At 44.7% G+C, this 19,175-nt stretch overlaps 1 protein-coding gene across 1 annotated transcript in view; it reads left to right on the forward strand.

Annotated features, from left to right (window-relative positions):
• The window catches only part of LOC144688749 (procathepsin L-like), a 35,372-nt gene extending 22,841 nt beyond the window's left edge, over positions 1 to 12,531 (forward strand). The window contains exons 5-8 of the mRNA XM_078555663.1: positions 2,526 to 2,747; positions 4,960 to 5,122; positions 11,110 to 11,215; positions 12,155 to 12,531. Coding sequence (XP_078411789.1) covers positions 2,526 to 2,747; positions 4,960 to 5,122; positions 11,110 to 11,215; positions 12,155 to 12,254 — 591 coding nt within the window. The 3' untranslated portion in view covers positions 12,255 to 12,531. The remainder of the gene's footprint in view (positions 1 to 2,525; positions 2,748 to 4,959; positions 5,123 to 11,109; positions 11,216 to 12,154) is intronic.
• The last annotated feature ends 6,644 nt before the right edge of the window (positions 12,532 to 19,175 follow it).

Consider the following 19,175-nt stretch of genomic DNA (forward strand, 5'->3'; position numbering starts at 1 on the left):
GGCACAGACCCCACATCTGAGGAATATTGGAAGATTATCTTCACTCCCATTTCCTTTAGCAATTTGGGATTCAAGCCATCGGGACCAGGCGACTTATCCATTCTAAGCAGAACCAGCCTTTCCAGTACATCTTGCCTACCAATTTTCACCCCATCCACTACCTCTGCCATCTGCATTTCTACCAATTCTTTGTCAGCATCAATCTTCCTTAAACACTGATACCAAGTACTTATTAAGTATTCTCGCCTTGACCTTGGTCTTTAAGCAAGCACCGTCTTTGTCCCTTACCTTGCCCCTAACTACCTGCTTACTACAGTATTTACATGTCAATAGAAGATATTTGATTCCCTTTTATGTTCACTCTCATTCCATTTGCATATCCTCCCTCTGCAACGTCTTATTTTCCTCTTCACTTCCCCTCCCAACTTATTGTATTTGGCCTGATTCTCGCTTGGAGAATTCAGCTGACATGCATCATACGCCAACTTTAATTGCTTCATCATAATCTTTATCCCCCTCATCATTCAAACAGCCCCAGCTTTGGTTCCCCTACCTTTCCCTCTTGTTGTAATGTATCTAGCCTGCATCTGAAACATTAACTCCTTAATGATCACCCATTGTTCTTTTATAGTTTTCCTGTCAGTTTTTGGCTCTATTCATTCACGAACACTTGGTCCACTTGGCCCACCTCATTCCCCAGCACCAGATCTGGCTGTGCCTCCTCCCTAGATGGACCAAGAACATTCTGGTGAAGGAGGTTCACCTGAATACGTTTCAGAAATTCCTCCTCCTCTTTTCACTTTACGCTAACACCATCCCAATTGATATTTGGCTGAATAAAGTCCCCCAATATCATAACTCTGTAGTTCTTGCACTTCTCTGGGATTTCCCTGCAGATTTGCTCCTCTATCTCCCTCTCACTATTTGGAAACTTATAGGATTCCACCAGTCGCGTGATCATACCCTTTTCTCTTCTCATCTCTAACCAATAGATTCTGCCCTGGTTCCCTCAAGGACATTCTCGCTTTGCCACACTATAATGTCTTCCTTAAGCACTGCCACCCTACCTTCCCCTTTCCTTCCCTATCTTTTCTGAACACTTTGTATCATCGAATATTAGAAGCCCCATCCTCACCATTTTTAACCATGCTTCCATTATTGCTGTGACATCATATTCCCACTTGGCTCTTTGCACTTGTAAGTCACCAATCTTATTCACCACACATTGTGTGTTTACATATATGCATTCTAAACCCGTCTTTGCATTCTTTGTAATGGTGCTTAGTCTACTGCTATGTAATGTGGCACTATTTCCTTCTCTAGTACAATCCAATACTCTCGCTGTTTGCACCTTATTCCACTTTTCTACTTTGCTGGTGCCCAACCCACTGTCAATTTAGTTGAAAGCCTCCCAAACTACACCAGTGAACCTCCTTGTGAGGATATTAGTCCCTGTCCAGTTGGGGTGTGACCTGTCCTTTTTGAACAGGTACCTCCTGTACCAGAACTGGTCCCAATGCCCCAAAATCCCTGAAATCCTCCCTTCCGGCACCAGAAGCCACACATTGATCCTCCCTATCTTCCTATTTTTACATTCACTAATGGGAAGAGTAATCCAGAGATTACTGCTCTCGAGCAATAATCCTCTCGAGCTCCTACTTTTTATCTTTCTCCCTAGTTCCTGAAAATCTTTCCATAGGATCATAATACCTGCCCTCTCAACATCATTGATATCAACATGTACCACAACTTGTGGCTCACTCCCTTCACCCTGCAGAGTGTTCTTCATGATGTCCTTTACCCTGACATCAGCAAGACAACATTCCATGCAGGACTCCCGATGACAGTTACAGAAACACCTAACTATGGAATCTCCTATAATGACTACATTCCCACTCAATACTGTTCTCCCCTGTGGAGTCCCATTCCCTTTGATGCTATTGGACTGCACTCTTTCAAGGTGTTGTGACTCCCAGCCATCTCCAATGCTGTGTAGCCATTTGAGAGTGTCACCCCAGAGATTCATGCACCACCTGCCTCTTCCTACTCTTCCAGATGGCCACCCATCTACCACCCTGAACTTTTCTTGCCGTGGAGTGACCACCTCCTGGAACGTGGGAACCAGAAAACTCTCATCCTGATGCTCCACAGTGACTTGAGCTGCTCCTCAAGCTCAGAAACCCTGAGCTCAAACTGAAGCAGCTGTAAACACTTCCTACGTGCGTGGATTTAAGCCTGGGTCACAAGCAGCGTGCTCATAAACTGTGCCCCTGACTCTATCCCTAACATTTCTTATTAAATTATTCTGCAGTCTATCCTGCCTCAGAACTAAAAAGCAAAAGTTTAAGCGATACCCTGTCAACCCTGCCACTCAGACACTCACTGACACCATGTGTTTTCTAGAAACCTCATAAAGAAGATGAACTAACATCGTCCATCTGTATTCCTTCTGACAAGAGATGGAAAGAAGGTTTTATTTTTATGTCAGAATGTTTTTAATGTGATTGTATTTCTGTAATTACCAGGGGCAATGTGGTTCTTGCTGGGCTTTCAGTGCGGTTGGTGCTATCGAAGGACAGTGGTTTCACGCAACTAAAAAACTGATTCCTCTGAGTGAACAGATGCTGGTTGATTGTAGCACGTATAGAAACAGAGGATGTCAAGGTGGATGGATGTCACATGCCTTTGATTTTGTCGTCAATAATAACGGCATCAGCTCCGCTGCAGATTATCCATATAATGCACGGGTAAATCTCTTTTAAATATGTTTTCAAATTCACCAGGTACAATGTGTTTACAGCATTCAGGGTATTAGATAGTGGAGCCCAGTCCAAATAGAATGGAAGCTGACATCCTACTTTGGATCAATTCTTCCCTGAGAATCTGCTCCCAGGTTTCCAGCAATGTCACCGTATAACCAGCGCGAGACAGGGTGAGAGAATAACATCTTTCAGGAAGGGGCTAGCTCTCCCTCTCATTCTTCCCCTAATCTTGTAAAAATGTCTCAGACCTCCACTCAACACCTCCTGCTATCATGCTATTTGAATGAGGAGTTAAAAATGTTTAAGCTCATACGTGTTACTGCTCACCATTCTGTGACCCAGAGTGTTGGTATATCACTCAGCTGAATCAACATATAATTCGACATGATCTGTGCTTGATCTGTGGATCGTACAACATCACCCAGTACAATAGTTACCATGGCAACATAATGATGTACAGGACTGAAAAAATAAGATTAGAAAAGATTGTCTTGGTCCATCTGGTCCTCCCATAAACTCCACCTGACTTGGTCAATGACTCAAATATAAGCTGCATTTTAAAATAAAAGCAGTTTAAGTTTGAGGTGTGACCCATACACAGTTATTAATGTTCGATGGGAAGGTTCAAAGTTGGCGTGCAAACTACTTGAAAGGCCAGTCGTTGTGTAAATATGGTCATTTGGCAAGAGAGGAGTTTACTCTTTAGGAATGCAATTTAAGCTTCAATTTGATAGTTTGAAGTTTTGAATGTTGGGCTATAATCAAGAAGCAACTTAGTTTCAAACTATTCTTCAGTGAATATTTGTGTAAATTGCCTTTTGTGCTGATGTTCTTCTCTAGCAGTCACTGTTCTTACTGTTGATGGTACTTCATGTCACAATTGTCCCTCTGCATTGGATGTCATCCCGATCAGCCTCCTGCAGCACCTCCCAGCTGTTTGGATCAATGTCACACAGCTTCAGCTTGTTCTTCACTGCATCCTTCAAACCTTCCCCCATCTACTCCACACACTCATGTTTGAGCTCCTTGCAGATGACACATACCTGTCTGTTTTCACCCAGCAGAGTTGTGATGATATTGGGATTGTCTCAACACTGTTTGATTTTCCCAGTTTCAGCTCCTCACACTGGCTAATGGGGCCCTGCCTTTTGATATCCCTAATGGGTCTGAGGTGCTGTGAAATTTCTGCAGCTTTCTGATTTGAGGGCAACAACAACTTCTCTTTATATATCATCTTTGACAGAATGAAACTTCCCAAGGTACTTCACAGGGGCATTACAAAACAAAAAATGACACGGAGGCAAATATTAGGTCAGATGACCAAAAGCTTGATCAAGGAGGTAGGTAGGTTCTAAACAGTGTCTTAAAGGAGGAAAGCAAGGTGGAGGGGCAGAGAGACATAGGAAGGAAATTCCAGAGCTTGGGACCCAGGCAGCTGAAGGTACGGCCACCAATCTTGAAGAAATTATGATTGGCAATGCACAAGAGGTCAGAATTAGAGGAAGACAGATATACCAGAGAGTTGTGTGGTTGAAGGAGATTACAGAGATAGGAAGGAGCGAGGTCATGGAAGGATTTGGAAACAAGGATGAGAATTTCAAAATCAAGACCTGGAGCCATTAGAGGTCAGCAAGCACAGGGTGATAGGGGTATTCCCCTGTCTTGTTATGAGTGAAGACACGGACAACAGAGTTTTGGATGACCTCAAGTTTACAGAGGCATAAAGGCAAACTGAGGCCACAGGCAAGGCAGGCACTGAGATCACTGTGTTACCTCACACTGTGCTCCCCACAGACCTAGCCTTTCACCTACCACAAATCAACTGAATGAAAGCAGTGCTCCTCTGTAAATGGACATATCAATAATTGGTTGGTTGTGCGTCACTTTGCTCTGAATCTCCTCTGTGTTTCTGAAGCTACCCTAACTGCAGCATTGGTGAGATGGTAACTGAGGGCCACATGACCAAAATCTTCCCACCAATAGACAAGAAGGTGATTCTTCAATTGTTACCACATTTATAATTGTCCGTTTTTCATTTAAACGTGGGAACGATGGTCGAATCTGCAATGTCTGAAACACTGCTTCATTTTTAATATCCAGGTGCTGTTAAAGATCCTGTGAAGATATCACTGGAACTTTGAAAAAAATCACATGGTATCAATGAACTTTAACTTTTAACATGTTCTTTAACACTTAGGATCAAAACTGCCAGAATAAAACGGGCAAGCTTGTTGCCAAAATCAGACACTACGCATTTATCAGAAGACGCGAAAAATCCTTAGAAGAAGCAGTAGAAAGGATCGGACCAATATCTGTTGCTATTGATGCAAGCGGAGAGGCTTTCCAACTCTATAAAAAAGGTAAGAAACAGAAGCTGTGGATGATATTCATCAATCAGCCTATTAACCGATTCTATCATAATATATTAAAAATAAAATATTCACACACACCTTCTGTCAACTTTTTTTTATTATTAATTCTTTTTCATTAATTATAATGGAAACTACCGTACCCCTTCACCTTGTTCATATTTTACCATCCCCCGTGCTACATACTCTCCAGTGCTGTCAAACACCGTGGGGTTAAAATTGGATCAGGCTGGTAATCGAGTGCAGGAATTGCGATGGACAATTTACCCCCACCATTCATAGTGATCCAGGCAGCTCACAAACTTTGTGCTGTCTGCGAATTTAACTTATAGAGATGTGCAGCTCAGTGCTGATGTGCGGCCGAGTGACTGCAAACCTCAGCAGCGGGTCCAAGTTTGTGTGAGGCTAACACCACTTAAAACTCGCCTGCATCACTTAAAGTCAACCTGTACCTCTTAAAGGAGCAGGTGCTGGAACTCAGGAGGAAACTCTGAGCAGAAAGAGAAATGGAAATGGTGCAACAGGGCGATAGCAGCCCCTGGGCTGTCTGACACAGCACTGGAGGCCTTGGGGCAGGAGGTGGGCAGGAAAAAAGAGGCCCCCTTCCTTCAGGAGACTAGGAGGCCCTCCAGACAGACATGGAGAAGGCAGTGGGAGCAGGTAGCATCACGGTCAATGCCAGTAGTCTAGCTCTGTGAAGCTGGATGCAGTACTACAAAAAAGCTCAATGGCCTCAAATAATGGTCAAGGTGAGTAAATATAGGGGAGGCAGTGGCAGAGTGGTATTGTCACTGCGCTAGTTTTCCAGAGACCCAGGGCAGACGGTGGAATTTGAATTCAATAAAAATCTGGAATTAAAAGTCTAATGATGATGATTGTTGTAACCCATCTGGTTCACTAATACCATTTAGGGAAGGAAATCTCCCTTTTTGGGAATTCTTTGGGAAATCTTCCCACCCTTACCTGCTCTGGCCTACATGTGACTCCAGACTCCAAACACAGCAATGAACAAGGGCAATTAGGGATGGGCAATAAATGCTGGCCTAGCGATGCCTACATCCCATGAATGAATAAAAAATGCACTATACGCTTCACCCTTACAAATGCACCACTAGCCTCGCATACACTGCTCCATTCACCACAGCCACTACAGTCACCCACTAAAAACCATCATCGAGCTCACCCCACCCTGACACATTTAGCATTTCTGAATGCATCACACCAACATCTCACAGCTTGCACACACTGCCAGCCATTCAATCATGATAGTTGCATCGGCAAAGCAGATTGCACCGCACTCACTAGCACACTTCCCTCTCTCTTGCAGGTCAAGGTTGCCCATAGCCAGAGGAAGAAGCACTTAACCAGCAGGAAGATGGCATGGCAGTATTAATTTTCTTTATTCATTCACAGGATGTGGTCCTCGCTGGCTGGGCCAGCATTTATTGCCCTTTGCTAATTGCCTTTGAGAAGGTGGTGGTGAACTGCCTTCTTGAACTGCTGCAATCCATGTGGTGTAGGTACACCCACAGTGCTGTTAGGGAGGGAGTTCCAGGATTTTGACCCAGTGACAGTGAAGGAACGGAGATATATTTCCAAGTCAGGATGGTGAGTGACTTGGAGGGGAACCTCCAGGTGGCGGAATTCCCATGTGTCCCTTGTCCTGAATGGTAGTGGTCATGGGTGCTATCTAAGGAGCTTTAGTGAGTTCCTGCAGTGTATTTTGAAGATGGTACACACTATTGCATTGTGTTGGTGGTGGAGGGAGTGAATGTTTGTGGATGGGGTGCCGATCAAGTGGGCTGCTTTGTCCTGGATGGTGTCAAATTTCCTGAGTGTTGTGGGAACTGCACTCATCCAGGCAAGTGGGGAGTATTCCATCACACTCCTGACTTGTGCCTTGTAAATTGTGGACAGGCTTTGTGGAGTCAGGGGGTGAGTTACTCGCCACAGGATTCCTAGCCTCTGACTTGCTTTTATAGCCACAGTATTTATATGGCTAGTCCAGTTCAGTTTCTGGTCAATGATAAACCCCAGGATGTTGATAGTGGGGGATTCAGCGATGGTAATACCATTGAATGTCAAGGGACAATGGTTAGATCCTCTCTTGTTGGAGATGGTCATTGCCTTGCACTTGTGTGGCACGAATGTCACTTGCCACTTGTAACCCCAAGCTTAGATATTGTCCTGGTCTTGTTGCATTTGGACATGGACTACTTCAGTATTTGAGGAGTTGCGAATGGTGCTGAACATTGTGCAATCATCAGAGAACATCCCCACTTCTGACCTTATGATGGAAGAAAGGTCATTGATGAAGCAGCTGAAGATGGTTGGGCCGAGGACACTACCCTGAGGAACTTCTGCAGTGATGTCCTGGAGCTGAGATGACTGACCTCCAACAACCATAACCATCTTCCTTTGTGCTAGATATGACTCCAACCAGCGGAGAGTTTTCGCCCGATTCCCATTGACTCCAGTTTTTCTTGAGCTCCTTAATGCTACACTCGATCAAATGCTGCCTTCTTGCCAAGGGCAGTCACTCTCACCTCATCTCTGGAGTTCAGCTCTTTTGTCCATGTTTGAACCAAAGCTGTAATGAGTATGGAGGGGCTGATGCTGTCAATCATTGGTGCAGTCACAACTGAGGCTGTGGCCAGTGGCAGGGCTGAAACAATAGCTGATGTTGGCTTGTTCGTCCCGAATCCACCTTCTTACATCCTACTTCCCCCTCATCCCACAACTTCTTGTGGTTTACAAACTGCGGATGGCGTTAGCGTGTGTCACTTGCTTTCCTCCACTTCCTTCACCTCAACCCTACCCTTGTACCTTTACCCTTTCAGATAACCAGGAACTGCCAGCTGGTCAAGAGCTGGTGCAGGAGCCTGAAGTGCAAGAGAGACAAGAGAGAAAGAAGAAACACTGTCACTCAATCTCACGCTCGCAGGCAGCAGCTCAGATACTGTCACTGTGTGAACGATAGAGGGTAGCACAGAGGCAGGATCCACACATGGTGAGTCACCAGGCACCAATAAGCTGCAACTACAGCAGTGGGAAAGCATAGCTCAGTGCCAGTTCACTGGAGGGAAATGTTGCAGAGAACTTAGACTCAACTTGGAAACAAACAAAAAAAGTCTGATGGACATGCACACCGGGGTACTTGCTGCATTGTCAGACCTGGCAGAAAGCCTGCTGTCACTATCAATGGACATGGAGGGCTCCAACTCCAACCTGGCACAGGGCTTTGTGGAAAACTTGGTGCCCATCCTTTCTAGTATGGAAGCGCTAGCTAACTCCATTTGAACTCCTATGGACCCGACCATGATACATGCTCTGATGGCTTGGTGATTGCAGAACAATCAGAAGTCACTGCACATTGGGGGAATTTTATGCAGGCAACCAGTCAGCTCGAATGCCAGTGAGAGAACCACATTGTTCCCTTTGGGGAAACCCTGTCGAATTATGGGCCAATTAGGGAATTAACAGGCCACCTGTGGGCCTTCAGCAGGATCAGGACCCCAGAGTCAGGAAGTCCCTCCCACCAAGAGCTGCTGGCCAATCAGATGCTGGCAGCTTTTTTGCTCACCAGCATCACTGAGGAGGCGGTGGCTGTGCCGGGAATGACAGCCTCTGGAGGCCAAAGATATGGCGGAGGGGTTTCGTACAGTCAGCAACAAAAGCAGACCAGTGGCTTTCAGCGGTTCCTCCCACCCCCCCAGACCCCAACTCCTTTCCGGTGCTGGGTCCCTCCATCAGGCACTGAGCGCTATTGAATGAGGAATCCCACCCTGAGAGACCACAGGCAGCCCGCACAGATTTGCTCATCATGCTCCCGCTTTGCGACAGGCCCACCCGCAACTGGATTGATACCAGTGGCAGAATGAGGCGCTTAAGCTGGCATTAATAGCCCACTTGAGGGCCTCAGTAGTTGGGAAGGTTGTCTGCAGACTATCCTGGCACGGACTTGATCAAGTGGAGGTCGGAGGGGGGGCTGGGCCCCCACCCACCCCTCCCCATCCTCCACCTTCCCCTGTGATTAAGTGCCATCTCTTCCACTAAACCTGCCTGAGCGAGGCATAAAATTTCACCCAATATCTGAGTGCTGCAGTGGAAGCTCAGATTGGAGTCTTGCAATCTCAGCTTGTTGCCACACAAGGCCACCCACAGTCTCCCCTAGTGAAAGTCAACAGCCTCCCACCAGCCATGCTACAGCCACTGGGATAGCACTGAGGAGGAGTGCTCCGGCAGACCAAGGCAATAGCAAGACAGGCAATAAGGGAATTCACAACGGAGATTAGTTGGCCTTTGTGTGGAGTTTGGAGGGTTTGATAGATAAAGTTGGTAAGGAATGGTTATTTTGTGGTGGGTTTTATTGCAACATTGTAGCCAGAAGGATATCATAAACAGAGGGTTGGTGAGTTGTGAGATTGTTGTACAATGGGGAATTGGGGTTGTGTTCACAGGAACCGAGTCAAATGGGATGATTATGGAAACTCCGGCCAGAACAGGGATGTGCCAGCTGTCTCCTTGTCTTCCCCCTCCTCCTCCTGCTCCTCCTTCATAGCTGCTCCCTAAGGTCTGTGGCCTCATGATGCTCAGAATGTGGAGGATCCAGCAGATCACCATGAATTGGGACAGAGGCTCCAACGAGCACTGGAGGATCCTCCAGATCGGTCCAGGCAGCTCCTCAATGCTCTGCTCTGTGATGTTTCGTGTGGCAGCCTGGCTCTCACTGTACACATACTGGGCACATGTGGTAGGGCTGTGGAGCAAAGCCATGAGCCAGGTGCAGATAACCCTTGTCACCCAGTGGCCATACTCTGATTTGACTTGTGACTAATACTGCGGGATCAGTGGGCAGGTACAGAATGAAAGCACCACGATTGCTGCCGGAATAATGGACATTCACCATTATGATGTGCTCAACATGTCGAACACCATCCATAGCAATGAAGCCACAGACACTTTGGAGGCCAGCTTCACATATCCCACAACTTTTAGGGGTCAACACTTCCCACCCAAACTCAACCAAAATGCCGAGTGACCCCTTTTACATTCCAGATGTAATGTAGCTTACAGAAACTAATGTTGATCAAGACTCCAAAAAAAAATTCAAAAGATAAAGAAATATTTGTTTGCTGTCTCATGAATTTACAGGAACTGCATGTACACCAAGATTTTTCACAGATTTCCAGTAAATTGCCCCCAGTGCTGCCTATGGTCGGTTGATGAATACAATATATACAATGGAGTTGAGAGATTCGGAAAGCCACTGAGCGATCAGATCCTAGAGCCCACTGCTACATTACGATGTGTGACAGCAGAACCAAAAGGGAAATGTGGGCAAAAGTAAACATTGGCACAAAAACATGAACAAAAATTATAATAACTGGCAGTGTGTAACCTGGGCAGGATTCTTAATAACACAACAGTCGATGCACATGCTGAATTTGGTTGTAAGTGGGGTTAAAGTTGGACATAATACAAACAGAAAATGCTGCCAGTACTCAGCAGGTGAGTCAACATCTGTGGAGTGAGGGACAGAGTTAACATTTCAGGTCGATGAGCTTTCATCAGAACTGGGAAAAGTTTAGAATGTGATGGGTTTTAAGAAGGGGAAGTGAGGAGGGTGGAAAAGGAACAAAAGAGAAAATCTCTGATAGGCTGGAAAACAGGAGATTAAATGATAAAATGATTTATTGGTGGAAGGCCAAAGGGAGCGGTAATGGAACAAGTAAAGAAACTGAGGATATGTCCAGAGGAGGTGGGAATGTCAGATGTGAGGATATTGGGATTTAAAATATAAAAAGACAATAAAAGTGACAAAAAGCCTGACAACAGGGAGCAAGGTTTTGTAAAGTGGATTTTAGACCAGAAGATAATTAGAGGAAAAGATGATAAAGAGCAAATATCTATTGGCAGGGGAAAATAATTCTATATTTTACAATTATATAGTATTAAGTGTAAGTGTCTGCTTACAGGAGTCTATCGGAATCCAAGATGCAAGAGTCGGGCTATAAACCATGCAGTCCTGGCAGTTGGATATGGAAGAGAGGATAGTAGGAACTATTGGCTGATTAAAAACAGGTATGTACTTTATAAAAACACCAAATAACTGATCACAGCATGGGCAGTAACAGGAGCACTGGATTTGCTCTGTGTTCCTGGGGTAGGGAGAGAAGCATCCACCAAAATTCCCACTGCTGATTATTATCTGAGGCACTGGAGAAGGAGCATAAAAGATTCATAAGGATGATACTAGAACTGAGAGGAGAGATTTATCAGAGAAAGCTGATCAGACTGGAGCTCTTTTCTTCAGAATAGAGGTTGAGAGGTGACCTGATCGAGGTCTTTAATATTGTGAAAGGATTTGATACGGTCGGTATAGAGAAAACGGTTCCACTTGTGGAGGTGTTTGAAACTAGGGGTCATAAATATAAGATAGTCACTAATATATCCAATCAGAAATTCAGGAGAAACCTCTTTACCCAGAGAGTGGTGGAATTGGGAAAGTGTTACCGCGAGGAGTGTTTGAGCTGAATAACACAGATGCAGTGAAGGAGAAGCTAGATAAGCTCATGAGGCTGAAAGGAATAGAAGGATTTGTTGATAGGGTTAGCTGAAGAGGGATGGGAGGGGGCTCATGTGAAGCAGAAACACCAGCACAGACCAGTTGGACTGAATTTCTTGTTTCTGTGCTGCAGTCTATGTATCTACGTAACCAACACTGAATAATGTTTGTGGATGTGAAGGGTTAATGACAGAACAGGGAGATAGTCCCAAGGGAAAAAACTAAGGGACACTTCAATGGAGTTGCTGACAAGACCAAGGTAGTGGGGGTGGTTGCTGATGACACCAACCACTGGGGTTTGGGGGGAGGGGAAGTTGGGGGTGGGGCTGGGGGTGGGTTGGGGAGACTGGACGAGTCAAAATTTATGAATTTCCAGTGTAAAAGCCTCAGTTCTCCAAACCTGTCTCTTGAACCGAACTGTGATGTTAATATCATGGTTTTTTCTTTCTTTACAGTTGGGGAACAAGCTGGGGTGATAATGGTTACATCAAAATGGCAAAGAATGTGAGGAGAAACTGTGGAATCACAAGACATGCAGTCTACCCAATAGTCTAAGGAAACACGTGTTAAACCAGAGCTTCATCGAACTCCCCCTGAAAGAATGTTGGAAACATTTCTGCTGATGCTTACTCATTCTCCGCCATTGCTTTAACTTCCTGCTGCAATTTAAAAAAGTGGAATAATAACAGCTTCTACACATTTTTATAGCTTCACATAAAGAGCAATCCCATTGTGTATTCAAGGTATGGAACCACATCATCCAACTTGTGTAGAGACAATGGGCTGCACGTACTGGTGATGTCAAGCAATATAATAAATGCTTCAGCAATCACTTTGAGAATCTTTTTATTCCAAAGGAACAATTCCTGACACCAGTACAATTAATGAACAAGTGTAATGGCATTGTCGAGAAGTCTAAGGTTTAACTGACCAGCGCTCACCGAGGAACCCTCCTGGAATAGGCAACTTGATCCAGTCAGTCTGTAGACTGACATTTTCCCTACGAGAGTGAGTGTAGACAAGGGGGATTGTTTGATTGGTTTGATCCAGTCATTAGCAGGTAACTGCATCGCCCAGAACAGCAGGGAAACTCCGGTGTTAAGAAGAAGCAGAGTGCTACCACTGCCGTGTTCAGATAACACACAGAGCCAAAATAAGAAGGGATGAGGAGATCTGGAGCTCTATGGCCTGAATATTTCAGATAGTGGGATTTCCCTTCCCGCCATCCAAAGAGTCAGCAGGGAACACATCCCCACTGACTCTGCCTGCCCCATAGCCATTTCATGCTTGAATGAGCGTCAGTTGGCTACAAGTGGGACTTCCGCCCCTCACTCTTGGAGGAAGTCCCATCTTAGAGAGCTGCCAGCCCATTTGATTGGCCAGCAGCTCTCTGGTTCCTGCAGCAACAGGAGCTGCAGTAGAGAGAAGAGAGAGTGCTTGAAGATGCCAGGGTCTAAGACCTGGGACTGGTTAGCAATATGTGTTCGGGGTCCCAGTGTGGGGAGTGTAGGGAAGGCCTGGGGGTGTGGAAAGTGGGCAGTTGGTGTATTGGGGGAGAGCCCGGGTGGGGTGGGAGGTCCAGTGGCTACTGGGCCTTAAGTGGGGTTTTGAGGGGGTGGGGGGTGCCCAATGCTAGAATGAACTCAGAGGGAAGACTGTTCCTTTTATTACATGGTCTCCCCACCCCACCTAAAAACCTGCCGGCCGGGGAATGTGAAATTCAGGCCTATATTAATCATGGAAATTAAGATCTTATACATAATAAAGGATCATGGGTAAATAAGGATGTAGAATGGTGGAGGTCAACTTGAAGGTGCTTGGTGCAAAATTTATTTCAAGGAAATATTTCATTATTATGCAAGAAAGGATTTCAGGCATCGACACCACTGACACCACTGACAGTGAGAGGAGCTTGCAGAGCACACCAATGTCAACAGTCTAGAGTCAGGTCATGTTCTCAAAGTTGGAAGAAGTTCAATGAAGATCACCAAAGTTGTCATGGTAACAATACCACCCTTATTCCTTATACCTGCACCACCTACAGCCTTGCTACTCCCAAAACTCCCCTCCCCCACTATCCTTCATTCTCCTAAAATCATATGACAGTACTGCCTTCTTCACTACATGCGTATGACCACAATTTCAACCCTCACTTCTAGTGGTTGATGTAAAAACTAAACCTGTGCCCCTTCATTTGCGATACAGGAAGAATGCAAACTTCACACTGCCATTAATTGAAATTATAATAGTATGCAGCTCAGTGCTAAATGTGCTGCTGAGTGTCTATACCTCAGCAGGAATCCACATGGCTGGAATTGATTGTGGAAAACATTCTGAGGGAAGGGGGTGAAAATGGTGCAACAGGGCAAAGAGCATGCTCCAAGGCCTCTGACTCAGGACTGGAAGCCTTGATGAAGAGAGAGGTCCATGGGGCTGTCATGACCCTAAGACATGAAAGAGATTATAAACTGTTTAAAAAAAAGTAGACCTTGCTGAACCAAAAGATGGCTGCTACAGGTCCTGTGATTCACAAGTTGGCTACAATTTCTGGAAATTTCCAACAGCAGTTATTGGACAAAAGCTAAACCCTCCTCCATCTGGAATCTCACACCTCTGATTGTGAGGACATATTACAATCAATGAAACCAGGGACCAGCAGATGATCTGTCTCCTCAGCCTGTTCCTATAACAAAGGGAGAGCCATCAAAATTCGTTATTCGTGCAGAAGCATTAAATGCTACCATTTATCTCCGAAGGTGAACAATGGATTTTGACCAGAGGCATAGAAACTGCTTATTAACCTGCAACTGATTTATTGATGGGCAACATCACATGACCTAAGCTTCTGACTGTTGCAAAGTTTTAATATTACATTTCTAGACTCACAGCATGGTCTGTTGTTTAAACTTCAGCCTGCGTCAAGTCTAAGCTACCTCAAAGCCTGCTTCCCTGGAAGACTCCTGCCATCGCTTGCCGAACAGGCCAAGCCTCTGCCTACCAACCTCATCACGCTGCATCTCCATCAGCTTTAAAGGAATTCTGCAAATCCTGCTTCAGCTAGCTGAACCCATCTGAACTGTAGCTCCTACGTTAAGGAACCCTCACTGGACTTAGAATTTCTGGGCTCTGGGAATCACATGATTTATGGTACTTTTTTAAAAAATTATTTATTGTTGTAAAAACTCCCCTTTCCTATCTTCTTATTGGGCAGAATCTTGCCCTCGGATGGCGGGCAGGCCCCACCGGCTCAGCGGCGGGTGGGCAGCCGACCACCACCACTGAAATGGGGCCCGCCGCCATTTTGAGTGGGCGGGCCAATTAAGGCCTGCCCAGTGGCATCCCCGATGGGAAGCGCTATGCGCTTCCTGTGCGGGGGGAGGCGGGGAGGGATTCCCCAACTGTCAAAGTGCACTCTTTCGCGCATGCGCACAAAAGAGCACACTTCTCCCTGAGACAAAGTCCTTTCTCAGGGAGATCAGTGACAGTCTGAAAAACTTTAAAAATACAAAAATTAAAAAATTATTAACATGTCCCCCTCATGTGACAATGTCACATGAGATGGGACATGTTAATAAAAATGACATAAACTTTATTAATATTTTAAAATACGGACATGAAACTTCATCCCGCCAGTGGATGAAGTTTCATCAATAATCTGGAGCCCGCTGGGGTTCCTGGCCTGCCCGCCAGCCTTAAGCTTGGACGGGCAGGTCTTTAATTACTTTAAATAGCCTCACAAACAGAAGGTTTGGAAAAATACGCCACAGCCTTTTTCAAAAATTAAAACATCTCTGCTTACGAACAGATGGTAAGGAAGTAAAGAAGTTCAGTTTTGCCTCCCTTCCCTGTCCGTAACAGGAGCAAGAGGTCTTCAGACTGGAATGAGGAGGCGGTGGGAGCTGTTAGCCCACTCTCAATGCCAGCAGTCTAGACTAACTGCAGGAAAAATTTCAATGACCTCACATGAACGGTGAAGTCCTCAAATGCCATAATTTTACAAATGAGCCACTAGCCTCACACGCTGCTCCATTCACCACCACAGCTTCACTGACCTACAAAAACATAACTAACATTCATTGCCTCCCCCTCACACTCACCCTCAGCATTGTTACAACTCTCATACCCACCTCTCTAGGCTTTCACACACTGCCAGCTATTCAACTATGATGGGCACATCACCCAAACACATGGCAGCACACTCACAGACACACTTCCATCTCTCTTTCAGGTGAAGGCAGTGCATAATCACAGACAGCAACATGTACAGATGTGGCTGTGTGTTCTCATCCCCATGGAGGTGGTGGTGCTGGCTAACATTGGAGCAGCCACGACTGTTATCATGGTCTGCCACGCAGCTTATTGGTTTGGTCTCCTTCAGAATCTCTTACAATTGCTGAGTGCAGGCAGGAGGAGACTGTGCAGTGGGTTTTATATTGGTAAAAGATGCAGGTCCTGCAGCGCACCTGTCTTCTCCTCATACACCAGCCGCAGGGCCGGGTCCGCGTCGGGCTGACAGAGACGTGCCTCCAGGTCGAGCACCTCCTTCTCCAACTCCTCAACCCTGGATTTCTGCCTCTTTGTCGACCCCTCGCATACTCCTGACAGAAGACGCAGACATGAGCCTTGCCCATGTCCCAGCATAGCCTCAAGGAGGGGAAACCTCCCCGCTTCCTTCTCCAGCTGTCCTAGAAATGACGGAACGAGTCCAGGAATCACACGTCCTCCAGCAGCAGGTTGTTAAAGCACCAGTACACGGACCCCATCCGAGCGCAGAATGGAGCAAGCCCTACCCACACCAGACGCTAGTCTGTGCACAGCACCCACTGCACGGAAGCCGACAGAAGGCAGGACACGTACGCCTAAGAAACGTAAAGGTGGTTGATTCTGGACGCTCTGACTCCAGGTGACACTGTGTTTGATAACATTGTTCAGAAGAAAAGATAAGAGGTCAGTTCAGCTGAAGTGTTTAATTCAAGGCGCTTAGTGGAGTTACAGAAAAAAGATTCGCAAATGAAACATTTATATCAGACAGCTTACTCAGAAACAGAGGCAAAATGTATTCCAGAATGTTTTTACCTTAAGGGCAATATGTTAATGAGAACATGGAGGCCTTATCATGCTTCAGCAATTGAAAGCTGGAGGGAGGTGCATCAGAATGTAATACCATTTGGATATAGAAATGAGATTCTGAGGATTGGTCATGAAATTCCAATTGGGGACATTTAGGAATTAGAAAGACACATGCAAAGATACAAAAACATTTTTTTAGGCCTGGATGTAGTCAAATTCTATAGAACATGACACACATGTCAAGTGATAGAGAAACCACAAGCAGTGATTAAGCCTTTAATTCCCATTCCAGCATTTGAAGAACCTTTTACAAGGGTCATGATTGATTGTGTAGGACCCCCCATTAAGACTAAAAGTGGAAATTAGCATTTACTGACAACAACGGATGTGTCTACTAGGTTGCCTGAAGCAATACCTTTGAGAAATATTACAACAAAGAAAATTGTGGAAGAGTTAACTAAATTTTTTACAAGATATGGTTTACCTAAAGAAATAAAATCAGACCAGGGTTCAAATTTCATGTCACAGTTGTTTAGGTAAGTAATGAACCGTTTGGAGATAAAGCAATTTAAGTCAACAGCTTACCATCCTAAATCACAAAGGGCTTTGGAAAGATGGCATCAAACTCTAAAAACTATGATGAGCGCATATAGTCAGGATTGTCCCTTAGGATTAGATTAGGGGAATTCCATTCTTGTTATTTGCAATTAGGGACGCTCCTAGTACATCAGCTGGTTTTAGTCCTTTTGACTAGTTTATGGCCATGAGGTAAGACAACAATTGAAACTGATTCATGAGAAATTGGTGGATCAAAATTCAGAAACTTCTCTCCTGGATTATGTGGAAGGGATTGGACAGAGCATGTGAGTTGGCTAGGGAACATTTAAGGATATCACAGCAAGTGATGAAAGTGAAGACAGGAAAGCTACAGCTTGTAGTTTTGTTGCTGGGGAGAAAGTGCTAGTTCTGTTACCAGTACTGGGTGACTCGATAAATGCAAGGTTTAATGGGCCTTACAGGATTGAAAAGAAACTGAGTGAAGTAAATTATTTAATAAATGCTCTAGATAGTAGAAAGGAGCAGAGGATGTGTCATGTAAATATGCTTAAAAAGCATTTTGACAGGGAAGAGGACCAAAAGGAAGTATTAGTAGAAGTAAATAATAAGAAAGAGGTAGAGATGCAGGATTCTGAAATTGATTTTCCTCTAATCAAACTGCATAATGAGGAGGTACTTGGAAATGTAAATGTAATATTGAGCTACCTCCCGGAGAAGTGTCAAAGTGATTTGGAGAAACTATTGCAGTCACACAAATCTATTTGTGGAAATATGTTTAGGAGGACAAATTTAGCTATACATGATACAGAAGTTTCATCTTCACTAAGGCAGCATCCCTATTGATTAAATCTGGCAAAGTTATCGCAAGTACAGAAGGAAATTGAATTCATGCTTCAAAATGATATCATTGAGTCTAGTTGCAGTAACGAGTTCACCCATTGCGCTGGTACCGAAATCAGATGAAACACATAGACTGTGTGTGGACTACTGAAAGGTGAATGGAGTGACAAAAGTAGACTCATTTTCTATACCACGGTTGGAAGATTGTATTGAGAAAGTGGGACCATCAAAATTTATCACAAATATTGACTTGCTAAGAGGATATTGGCAAGTACCATTATCAGAGAGAGGAAAGGAGATATTGGCTTTTGTGATGCCAAATGGACTATATCAATTTAAAGTCATGTCATTTGGAATGAAAACTGTACCTGCAACATTTCAAAGACTGACAATTGTGCTGTTTATATTGATAACTTAATAGTTTCCAGTCAGATGTGAGAGGAGCATTTACAACATCTGGAAGAATTATTTACTCGATTACAAGAAGCTGATTTGGTGGTGAACTTGGCTAAAAGTGAATTTGTAAAAAGCGCAAGTTACATATCTAGGCCATACCATTGGACATGGTAAGGTGGCTCCAAGAGATGTGAAAGTCAAGGCTATTGTGGAGTTCCCCATGCTTACAACAAAACAAGAAAGTTTGAGTTTTCTGGGCATGAGCGGGTTTTATCGGAAATTTTAGCCAAGTGGTTGCTCCATTGACCATCCTATTAAAAAAGAACAAGAAGCTTCAATGGACACAGGGGTGTCAGAAATCATTTGATAGTTTGAAAACAGTAATAAGAACGATACCAGTTTTGGCCTTACCCAATTACGCTGAGCAATTTAAGTTGGCCGTTAACGCAAGCGACATTGGCATTGGGGTCGTATTGTTACAAGGGGATGACACTGGAATTGAAAAACCAATAGGGCTTTTTTCACGAAAGTTGAATGTACAGCAGAGAAGATATTCAACGACATAAAAAGAGACTTTGGGGTTGGTGTTAGCATTGCACCATTTTGAGATTT

Source organism: Cetorhinus maximus, chromosome 13 (assembly GCF_964194155.1).
Source record: "Cetorhinus maximus chromosome 13, sCetMax3.hap1.1, whole genome shotgun sequence".
Classification (NCBI taxonomy): Eukaryota; Metazoa; Chordata; class Chondrichthyes; order Lamniformes; family Cetorhinidae; genus Cetorhinus; species Cetorhinus maximus.